General features: G+C 41.0%; 1 protein-coding gene across 1 annotated transcript; it reads right to left on the reverse strand.

Moving 5' to 3' along the window:
* Window positions 1-1,793: 1,793 nt before the first annotated feature.
* kif25 (kinesin family member 25) lies at window positions 1,794-12,179 on the reverse strand. The gene is made up of 15 exons (XM_030406073.1): window positions 11,553-12,179; window positions 11,373-11,438; window positions 9,988-10,110; window positions 9,699-9,840; window positions 7,722-7,825; window positions 7,532-7,617; window positions 7,397-7,436; window positions 7,235-7,302; window positions 7,058-7,132; window positions 6,703-6,849; window positions 6,105-6,281; window positions 4,693-4,847; window positions 4,365-4,610; window positions 3,604-3,759; window positions 1,794-3,381 (listed from the first exon to the last, which is right to left on the reverse strand). Exons 1-15 carry the CDS (start codon window positions 11,619-11,621, stop codon window positions 3,230-3,232), a joined length of 1,806 nt encoding a protein of 601 aa, XP_030261933.1. The 5' UTR covers window positions 11,622-12,179; the 3' UTR covers window positions 1,794-3,229.
* Between the last annotated feature and the right edge of the window lie 59 nt (window positions 12,180-12,238).

The raw sequence follows: 12,238 nt of genomic DNA on the forward strand, positions 1-12,238 counted from the left end.
CGAGACAACTAATCAGTTCATTGATTTGTTTTCGACTATGAAATTATTCACCAAGCACTTCACTTCTTTACGTCCCTGTGACAGTAAACTGAGTATTTTTTGGGTTGTGGACAAAATATTCAAATTTTCTGGTATTTTATAGCCCAACAACTAATCAATCGAGAAAATAATCAACAGATTAATTGACTGCGCAATTTATATTAAGTTGCAGCCCTAAAGTGAGTAAGAAGTCATTAAAAGAACAGTTTATTCAGAAATCTCAGTCCTAATCTTTTTACTCCACCGTGATGAAAGGTCGAGTGAAGTTTCTTCGTCCACAAAACATTTCAGGAGCTTCGCAGCAAAACAGCGGTGCAGCATTCTCCTAAACAAACCGACGGAGAGGTTTGAAAAAGTAGAAACATGAAATGATTCCACACAGCTTGTCTGGTCTCCAGAAGCCAAGAGATCCCAAATTGATTTGAAAAGACGTTATTCCTGTCCTGTCCTGGCTGCAGGACCTCGATGTCACCGGTTTAAATAAAGTCTTTACAGATCAATCTCAGGGCATTTTTTTAAGCAAGTCCCCATCAGAAAGGCCGACATCTCTACAGCAGCTCACACCAAAACAATCTAGATAATTTAGTTTATCTCAAGGCTTTTCTTCCAAATAATCCACCTCTGGACTCCAGGAAGAAAATAAACCATCCTGACAGACTCTGTCTTAGATGCCGGTTGTTTGCTGGAGATAAAAACTGAAAGTTAATTTAAATTCAGTTTTCACATACCGTCACACTTTCACTCGCACCTCCTTCAATTCCCATTTCTCTCTTCTCTCACCTACTCATCCATCTTGAGTTTCTTTGCTCTTCTCAGTCTCCCCGTCTTGTCTTCTCTTCTCACCTCTCCTCTCCGCCGTCTCTCCAAAAACAGAAGGATGCTCCTGGAGTTTTCATGTTTATTATCTTGTCACTCTCGCTCTAATCTTATTTTTTGCCCTGTCACTCTTTATCCCCCTTAGCCTGCAAGTTTTCAAAAGACGCTTTGGGCATTTCAGCTTCCGTGTTTGGGGAGGCACATGACATCTGCGTCTCAAAAACATGTCAGCTCTGGGACTGCGTTGGGTTACATAACTTCAGTACATCGCGCAGAGCTCTCATCGCAGTTCGCAAGCTTTGGTAGGAAGAAGCTTATTAAAAGTGTGTGTGTGTGTGTGTATATGTGTGTGAGAGAGGAGCTGATGAAAAAGATTTAATTACCAGATACAGTGTGTTATTCTGTTCATGCTTGGAAGGTGTCCAACTGACTTCACCTTGGAGAAAATTGCCTGATTTGTGTTTCCTCCAACATTAAACTGTAGTCAACACACCTGAAATAGCTTTTTCAAATAAACATCAGCCGGTGTACTTTGGTTTCACGCTGATGAGTTTTGCCCCATTTGCCTCATCAGTTTTAAAGCTCCCCAACTTCAAATTATATCCCATGCAGAATATCCCGCCTGCCTGCCGCTCCAAAATAATTCACTGTAAAACAAAAGCTAAAAATAATAGCCTAATGTTTAAAGTGTTTGTACGTGTTCCTCTTTCCTGTAATCTACACAGCAGCAGATGGCTAACTGGAACAATTCCCCCATAGTGTTGTAGAAGTTTGTATAGAAAAGCCTTTTGTGCGGAATAAAATGTGTATGAATCATTTGGTTTTATTATAGAATGAGAAAGAGGCGACTGCACAATGTATTCAAACACTTACTTTAATTACCTGATGACAAGTTTCCAGCACAGTTTGTCCTGGAAAAGACTGATAACACAAAGACATCTGTTTATCATCTGTTTATTTTTAAGTTATATTGACGTAATTATCTAATGGGACTATTCTATCAAGGCGTTTCAAAGGTGAATATTACAGATACAGAATACATCAACATGTGTATAAACACTGTTTAAAACACAGCCGCACCAAAAGCACTAAGAAAAAAAGAAAGGGAAGGCGTGTCACGAGCAACAAGCCCTGAAATGTATTTACAGCAGAAGTCAGACTCAGACAGACTGTTGACTGTTGGCTTTATCTACAGCTAAATGAAATTTGTGCTAAAGTGGAGCCTTCAAGTCATTTCATCATCATTTATACCTACTTGGTCATTGTCAGGGTTATTAACACACCGATAATGTGTTTCACTGTACATTCAAGCATTACACAGGGATTTACAGCTTCAGTCAGCTCTATAAGATGTTTAATGCAATCATGATCTGTCCTAGTTAAAGTAACTACTACTTAGAGTGAGACATAAGATATAACACTATTACTGTTTTTCTTGTAGAGTGCAGGAGTTAAAAATTATCCATGCTTATACATATGAACATGCAGCACCTGTTGATCACATACGATGACTAATAGCTGCAGTAAGATGTTGTCATACCGTTTAAGGCTGTGAATATTGAATTGTCATTCTTTTAAAAAAGGGCCCAACGTATCTATCCTATCAGGTAACCCATAATAAGTCTGCAGGAACGCATCATGCACAATCTGATAATGCAATTTTGGTAATTAATGTTGTTCCAGGGCCTTCAATGAAACTGACCAGTCACATTTCTGTAATGTCATAGTTGAGCTTCTCAGAGGAAAAGACTGGAAAAATAAACCCATAAGAGAAATTATCTTTTAAATCATGTGTTTAACATTGTGAAAGCACATATTTTAACCCAAACCATGTTTTCTTAAACCCAATAAAGTATTGTAGTTCCCTAAACCTAACCAAGTATTTTCGTTCCCTGAACATTAGGAAGTAAAGTTCCCTAAACCTAATCAAGTCTTTAGTTTACTGATCCTAACCATTTTTTTTAGTTCCCTACACCTAACCAAGTATTTCAGTTCTCTAAACTACCAACACATTTTAGTTCCATAAATCAAACCAAACAGCAACATAAAACTGAAAACAAACAGAAAACAACAAGTGAACTAAGTGTGAAAAATAGATGAACAGTATCTGATCTAAATGTGATACAAACCCTCGTCTCTTGAGTTACAGCTCTATATTTAGCCCACTCAGCCACAACAGCTTGCTCGAAATGTGATTTACTTTTCTCATTTGTAACCTAAACTGATGGTCCCGGAGCAACATTGATTATGATGTTCTAGTAACAACACCAACACACATATCTGATACACCCATGTGGCAGATATCTCCTCAGATCTGATAAGGGTCTCTGTCACCACAGCACCTGCAGAGGATCACATCTCTCCCTCTGTGTCATCACTTAACTTTGAGGGTGTTACTCTTCCGTCGCGGCAGCTCCTTCTGGACCTGACGGGCCCTCGTGCCTAAGCCAAGAGACTGCAGAGACTCTGTAATGAAGCGCTGCGTGGGGGAGACGCACAGCATCAGCAGCAGCTTGGCGTCGCCACCTGGTGGAGAAGATGGAGAAGAGACAACAATGGAATGATTTGATTTAATTACATGCTCTGTTCTGTTTTTTCATTTGAATTTTTGGGGTATTGACAAATATATTTTCCAGCACATCTTCACTAAAGAGAATACGGGGTTGAACAAATCGTTCCTTGGGGAAGCTGTGACAGGATGTATGAGTCAGAGGACATGAAACTAAAAGAGTTGTGCGTGTGTGTTACCTATGGCATCCTGCAACAGATGAGTGAGTTTGCTGTTCCTGTAGGGGACGTGTGGTCTCTGCTCCGCCAGAGCTCCCAGGACGTCGGACAGAGCTGAGAGACTACGGTTTATGCAGGACACCTCCCACAGAGCTGAACCCGAAACTCCAGACATACCTGGTACACACACAAAAACACACGTGTGTGTGCCTCAAAGCTAACTATCTGCTCAGTGAACAGGCTTTAGTCGTCCTGGGATTAGTGCCCTTTTCTTGTAAATAAAAGGATCAACAGTAGGTCATTACACACACCTGCATCCTCAGCTTTGTTTGTACTGTGAAGCTTTAAGTGCGAATTAATCATTAAATACTTCATGGTTCAAGACAGGCATATTGGGCTCAACGTAAAAACCAGGTTGTAACAGAAACCCTCACAAAGCAACAACGTATACATCCCTCTCTTGTTTGCCAATGCAGCCCATCAGATTAATTATGCTCTATATGAAAATATGCAGAAGGAATGAAAAAGATTTTTGGTGAGACTAGCTTGCTTTGAATGAAGCGCTCAGCGCTGTCTTATCAGAGCCAAGACTTGTACCCACTTGACACCTAAATTTCATTTCAACAGCAGTTTGTCTGCAGCATCTCAATTAGGCCAATGCCTGAAGCTCCATTTTGCATTTTGGCTTGTCAAGATGTTAAAATATTGCCTTGAGCATCTTCAAACATTCCCATGACATCTACGAATTCAAAGCACATCCTTGAGCATTGCGCCCTTCTTACCGACACACTCGCTCCCTGCCAGGTCCACCAGCTGCAGCTTGGTCTTGAACAGAGCCTGTGAGATGCTGGGCCTGGGGGAGGGGCATGGGGAGAGGGAAGGGGAGGGGCATGGGGAAGAGGCAGTGCTTGCAAAGAGCTCGTCGGATGAGTTGCGGACGACAGGGTTGGCACGCCGACAGCGTGGACTCCACCACTCCTTGTGGGTGGAGCGCTGCATGTCCTTCTTGGCACTCTGTAGCCTGCGGGCTGAATAAAGAGGTAATAATGTCAACAGGTTGTTTACGCTGACATGTGCGGTTCTTTGAGTGTGTGTGTGAATGCATCTCACCCAGGGCGAGAGCGTTTGGGCTCTTGGAGGAAATGGTGAGGGTGACAATGAGGTGCGAGCGCGAGGAGTCGGTGTGGACGAGGGTGGGGCAGTGAGCCCTGAGCTTCAAAACGCTGCTGATGATCTGCATCACCTCAGAGGCGCTACAGACAGGCCTGTGGGACAAATTTCATGCATTTCATTCCTTAAAGCTGCTATAATCAATAGTTTACTTAGACAATGGATCAAATAACGTGTTTATGAAAGGTGTTACTCAAAAATCCGAACCCACTGTGATTTATAATCCAAATTTGCAGTTCCTCTCTGTTCTATAGAGACTTATTGTTTTGGTTTTACTGTCCACAACTTTAATGTTTGGTTCGCTCACACCTCTCTCACAGGGTCATTGTCAGCCACTGAAGGCAGCCATTTTAAGTGAATAATAATAATAATACCAGCCAACAACTACAGATAGACATTTACTATCAGGCGAACATAGTGATGCATTAAAAAAAATCCCCTCCACACATGTAATAAAGCATATGTTCTGTGAAAGAGTATAATCACCACATTAAAATGGCACCCATTTCTTCTTAATATTGAGCTACGATCAACCTCCAAATAATTTGTGATGCCACAAATCATAGCTCTCAAAATCAGATTTGCAATGAGCACAGAGGCAATGTAATACCTTCAGCAGTGAATGTGAAAACAGTCCTCCACGTGGTCAGGAAGGAGACGAAAAAACACATTTCAATGGGGGGACTTTAAACAGCTAAAGAGCCAGACACATCCTCTAATTAGGTGACCTCAAAACAAGCCTCAAAATGAATGTTAATGTTGTTCCACGCAGGATGAGTAGAGGCAACTGTTTGCTAACAAGTGAGCTATAAATAATTGATGAGAGTTGATAATAAAGTTGTGTGTTTACAGCTTGTCTTCTCGGCTCCAAGCGGCCAAAAAAAAATAAAAACATCTGTTCAAATTCAGGATGAAATAACCACATCTACTTGGGGACAAAGAAACTCTCAACAAGCTGAAACATCAATGTAGCGATATGAAGATGCGAAGACAAAAAACAGTTTACCATTTACATATCTAGTAGCTATGGAATATCATTAGCATTCACTTGAGCGTTTGTGGACTGTTTTTGTCTAAATCAATTGGCAGTCTGGTGCTGAGCAGGAGGCATGAAGTAGATTGATCAGAGACGTTTTGCTCTGCCTTCTGAGGCTGCAGGGGGGGAACTGGTCGGCTATAAAACCAAAAAACACTAACTTAAAGGGCTGTAAAAGGGGCATAAGTTGGGTGATAATTATCTGTAGGTTCATCACTACAAGTGACACCTTTCCCATTAAACACAATCCAAAAACTGTCATGAAAGTTACAGACTAGTTAGTGCACACAGTCGTCTCAGCTCGGGCTGTACTCACTCGTATGTGAGGGAGGTGACCTGGCTGGTACCAGAGGAGGTGGTGATGACGTCCCGGCGCTGACCGCCGGCGTTGCCCCGCTCGTCTTTTGCCAGGAGGTCAAACACCTCGTTGTTGTATACCTCCATCACTGACACCTCCACCGTGTGGCTCTCCGCGGGCTTCTCTGAGATCAGCCTGGGTCACACACACACACACACACACACACACACACACACACACACACACACACACACACACACACACACACACAGGGGAACAGAAACATGGGTCAGAGTTCAAAACCAATTATGCTCCAACTCAACTCTCACTGCACACCATGGATTAACTGACTGAATTTACTGTATTTTTAATGGACTGAAGGGCTGAATTAGAATACAGTTAATAAGAGCAGATTTTCTGTGGTTTTCATAATGGATCCTAAAATTATAATAATTAGACTTAATATGTATGGCACTTTATAGATGGTCAAAGGCTAAAGTGAAGAGATAAGTCTTTAGTGAGCTGGCCTCCATGATATTATAAAAACACCTTTCTGGCGGCGTTTATTTACTGTAAATATCACAAACGCATATTGATAAATGCATCGCAGCCTCACCGAAAGAGCTCAGCAGCAGCTTTGGGGATGATACCCTGCTGTGTCTCCTGCTGCGTCCCTGAGTGCTCCTCCAGCAGCTGTGATCCCATCATGGTGTGAGTCTTCCCGCTGCCTGTCTGCCCGTACGCCATGATACACACATTATAGCTGGATGGCAGAGAGAGGGATGACATTCAATTCATGCTGTGCAGGCATACTTTGTTTGCAACGCATCTCACTGAGGTTGATTTAGTATTTACAGGATAAGTTCACCCAAAGATGAAAATTATTGAAGGGTGAACCATTTCTTTAATAATAAGAAGTACGAATCAATATATTTGGTTTACATGATTCAGCCCTATCGTTTCACACTCACCCGTCCAGCAGAGATGTGAGCAGCGGCTTGACTTCCTCGAACACAGCATCCTGGGAATCCTCAGGTCCATGAACTCTGTTAAAAAAAAAAAAAAGTCACAATGGCGAGTAACCATAAATAAACTGGACATTAAATAACATAAATGTGAATTGTATCATGCTGTTTTTTTTGTTTTACCTCTCAAACTCAAACATCTTGCTGTGCACTGGCATCCCTGTTTTTATGCAATTCACCATCACTGTGTCCTTCAACAACAACCAAGAATAACATTTACATAAATGAAGCAGCTGGCAACAAAAACAAAAACTTGAATCAATTAAAATCTTCTGTGAAACTCACATCACTGATTGCAGAGATCACTTCCTCTGATGATGCAGGCCTGACAGATAAAATCTCCAATTATTTTTAGCATTGGTTCATGAACATTTCAATTATCATCTATTGTTTCATGTTGTTGTTGTACTGTTGACTCACCCTGATCCAGCAGTAGAGGACTGGACGTGGTCGAAGTGTAGAACTGGTCGCACCCTGCAGTGAACCCTGATGTTTCCTCTCAACTCCTGCGGCAGAACAAAGAACGACAACGAAGTTCAAAACCAGATCCAATCAGATTTAAACCCACTGTATCACCCATGATCTGATGACACTGAGCATCTGTCCTCACCATCACTGTGTTATGGAGTTCTTTCCTCCTCTGCCTCTCTGCCCTGCACCTCTCCCTCTCCTCCTCCAGAGAGTGCTCCAGAGCAGCAACATGAGCTTGTAAGTCTGTGCAGAGAGAGCAGACAAAAGGTCAAGGAAAGATAACCAGATCAAAATGACATGTGATGAATTTTCCATCATGGACTGAGGTTTAAAGTTTAACCATTGATGTGTTCAAAGATCAACACTGGCTGCATTAGATGCCGTGTGTCACAGGGTCAGATCTGGTGGGGAATCTAGTGCAGTTATGGGCAAAAAAAAATTATCTGCTGCTCAGTCCATCTTAAAGTAGACAACAGTGGAGTGAAAGGGAGTGAATGAATCGCTGTCTGTGTAACAACAGACTCTGAAGCCAGAAGCATCTGTTCTCTGGTGGATATCTTTGAATCCAGGCCAAGTCTTTAATCCTGGAGCACACATGTACACACCCACCAATCACCTCCATTCACACAGGACAGGCTGAGACGTTCAAGAATAGGCTGGACTGAACACAAATAGAACAGAACTCCGCACGATAACCAGGACTTTTTCCTGTCAATTGAAACTTGAACAATTAATTGTAGCTTTGTGCAAACTGTAATATGGCCAGGTACAAAATATAGATTAAAGGGGATGACAATGTTAAACGTTAAGCAACATACCTTTATAAATGAAGCAGCGTGTTGCTACAGAGATGCCCCAGTCTACAAATCATCTTGCCATGATGTAAGAGAACATGTTTGTTTGGTACAGACCATCTAAACTCAGTATTGTTTTCATATTTTGTTCAGTGAAAAAGGAAATGCATAATTACCATTCCCACTAAAATTGTGACTCATATCGCAATATCTGCCAAAAACACTATGTTTTTTTGCATTTCTTTCAGCAGTTTTTGAAAATACTCTATTAAAATCTCTCTCTAGTGCTCTTATAGTACAAAATGTCAGCCAGCACATAGAACATTAACAGGCTGTGTGGACCTGTAATTTAGTCATTCATGATCTTGTGAACCTTTGTTTAGTAAAATAGAGAAGAAAGAGAATAGCTTGTATTCAGTGCAGGTGTGCAGATGCATGCTTACAACTAACATCAACTATAAAACGGTCAAGAAAAGCCATTTTGTTTGGAGCAGCTTGCAGCATTATGCTCCGGCTTATGTGAGCCAAAGTATTGGACAAGATCAGTTTTCACCAATCATCAGTGAGCAGCTGACTTGCGGGACTGTATAGAACAGGACAGTCAACCTTGGACAGCCTCGGAGGGCGGGGTGAGGGAGAAGAGGGGAGGGCCGTGTGAGAGGATTACCAGTAAACATACTATAATCGAGATAGAGCCAGCATGTCACCTATAAACCACTTAGGGAGGAAAGAGACACCTAGACGGTGAATGAGTAAGCAGAAATGAGAAGTTAATAGTAGTGAGAGGAAGAAAATGTGAGATCAGAAGATCTCGTTTAACAACATCACCAGAGACCATTCAATTAACATGAAAATAAATAATATCTAGACTGGTTTACAACACGCTGCATCACCTGAGTAGACTGAGAAGAGTACAAAAGCAATTAGTGAATTTGGAGCTTGTAAATAGACATAAATAATATTGGCTCATTATTTGAATTGTTTGACCGAAATCCTCTCAGGAAGACTCTGCTGTGAAGTCCAATCCAGTGAACCCTCAGCAGTCAAGTGACATCAAAAGCAAACACCCAAAGTGTCCTGTGATCCAGTGTTTGGCCCCTTTAAATTGCAATCTACCACAGGTCAATGATCAGGACAGAGTGGAAGTTCCTTAAGATGCTACTCTTCTAATAGCTTCCTGCTCAGCTCCACTCACTGCACCCAGAGTTCCACAATGATGCTCCAAACTCCAAACAATCAACCTAAATATTTCCTCCAGAAGCCCGATCTTAGGATGACGTCAAAGATGCTTCATCTACGGTGCCACACACTCAGATACTCACTCTGGACCTCGTCTGCACGGTGACCGTTCAGAGAACAGCTGGCTTGTTCCACTTTCTTCAGTAGCTGCTTGCTCTGCTCCTCCAGCTCAGTGGCGAAACTCAAATACACGGCAAAAACCTCACTCAAGTCCTGCTTCACGGCCTGCCACCAACACACAGAGAGCACAAGTTAATTGTTTACGGCTGCGCTTAATTTCCTTTCTTGACTTTGGATGTTGTTCATTGAAACATCTCAGCAAAACAGACGGAAAGACAATTCACGACCTTCAGTGTGCACACACGCTCATACCTGGACCTCGTGAAGGAGTTTGGTGAGGGCTGATCGGGTGATCCTCTGTGCATTCTTCTGGTGCTGATGGTGGTTCAGGTCCTTGGGCTCCTCTTCCAGGTCTCGGCGGAGTTTCCCCAGACACTAGAAAGGAAAGAACATAAATCACACTTATTCTGTGCAGCTCGGCCACTTCATTCATACTTCTTTATGCAAAGCTACAGTACGACTAACAGCTGAAATATATTGTATTATGTGATGCTTAATTGTGAAACTGAATTTTAAAACAACACATGATTGTTCTTGAGGCTGTTCTTTTCTGTCCACTCTTTCATTTCATTCCAGCCCATTGACCATTTTGTTAGGAGACTAGATGTTCAATTTGTGAGTTATGTCCGTTGCTAAGAATTGAAATACTCATATTACATTAAAAAGTCACCAGAAATTTGTCAGGCTGTTTAAGCATTGAGAATAAACATGAATCAAACTGACAGTCTACTGAAGACTTGTGTCTTGGAGGAAATATGCGAAATGAAGGAAGTAGGTAGAATTAGCAGCCTAAACATCTGTTGGCATCAACATAAACCATCTGTATTTGGATCTTGGGCAGCGACATTTAGACATTTAGTTTACCGTCAAAGTAGAATAAGGAAACCAGAAAATGCACATATTTAAGAAGCTAAAATCAGAGTTATCAAGTTATTCTTCTTCAAAAGATCATCTGACACCGATATACCAATTATGGAAAAATAGTTGGAGAGCTATTTGAAAGCCGTAAAAAATATTATACGATATACAGTGCCTTTTGGATACACATTCCGAGTACAATTAAAATCACAAGATCCAGTTTCCAGAGAGGTTTAGAAACCGGCTGACTTTAAATATGCACCATGTAGTTTTGGGGAATATATTTGAATCTGTAGAGAAAGATCTTTTTGTGCCTAAACAAACTAAATGCAGAAATTGGCTTTGTTTTCATGACTGAAATAATGAACGAACAGACTGATCTTAAAGGACAACACAATTTCAATGTGGCGGACCCTGCCACCTTTTCTAGATTCTAACAGTGTTATGGGGACCTTATTGTCCTCTGAGAGCAGCTTGTTCAACCAGTTGTGGGGAAAATAAATATTCCTGAGTTTGTATTATTACCTCATTAATACTGTAAATATTAGTGTTTGAATTGGTTCTCTTAAACTACACAGTGCCCCTTTAACACAAGTGTCTACAACACACAAAAACACACACATGGCACATTCATATAAAAACAGCCGTTCACAAAAAACAGACAACTCAGGAGAAATAAGGAATAAATATAAAAGACTTAAGCTCATCCAGAATAGATAATTATCAGGGAGGCCTACAGGTTTAAGCCTGTCAGAAATGAATGGCAGACATCTTCTTACCTCTGCAAGCCTTAAATGTAGAATAGCATTCTCAGTCTCCAGTTCCAGTATTCGCTCCTCTTTGCTCTGAAAACACAGTTGAATATATAATATATAAATGACATCTAAAAATAGAGTGTCAAGACTTATTTGGAGTCTGGACAACTTTTACTAAACAAATCCAACACTTCACTGACTCACCCTCAGCTTGTGCTCCAGCAGGTGGACCTGATGTGCGAATATCTGATCCCTGTTTATAAAAAGAGGCATTTTTTTGTCTTCTCTCAAATAAAAGACGCTGTCAGAGAGGAGAATGGACAGCCTCGTCCCTTTTCCCTTCTCAGCTGATCACGTCCTGTCCCTCTTAGGTCACATAATCCGATTACCAGCGGTCAACAACAGCTCTCTGGACTCTGGCTCACCTGTCTGCTGCAGAGAGGAGGATGACAGCTTCAGTCCGGGAGACACAACAGCCGAGCTAATAGCAATAGTTCATACTTAAGCTAACATCACATTAGCATGTATGAAAATGATGTGATAATGTAGGATAAAATTCTTGACTCTTAAAAAAAACGACTGAATTTTACAAAAGTTATGGCATGAGGGATTTTATATCTGTAATATAAATTAAATAAATAGCCAATTTTTTAAAAGCAGGTATTTTAAATGGTATTTTAAAAGTAGGCTAACACAGGTGCTAATTAATGACTCCAGGTGCAGCTAGCTAGCTCAAGTGATAGTAAAAAAACATTTCTTTTAAAGTAAGAAAGCAGGTTACTCGGCGTATTTAACGTTTCAAAAGAGACAGGGTCAAGAGAGAGAGACAATTTTTTAAATTTAATTTAATTTAAAAAAAAATGTTTTTGTCGATTTTTATCCATGTATTC

Source organism: Sparus aurata, chromosome 22 (assembly GCF_900880675.1).
Source record: "Sparus aurata chromosome 22, fSpaAur1.1, whole genome shotgun sequence".
Lineage (NCBI taxonomy): Eukaryota > Metazoa > Chordata > Actinopteri > Spariformes > Sparidae > Sparus > Sparus aurata.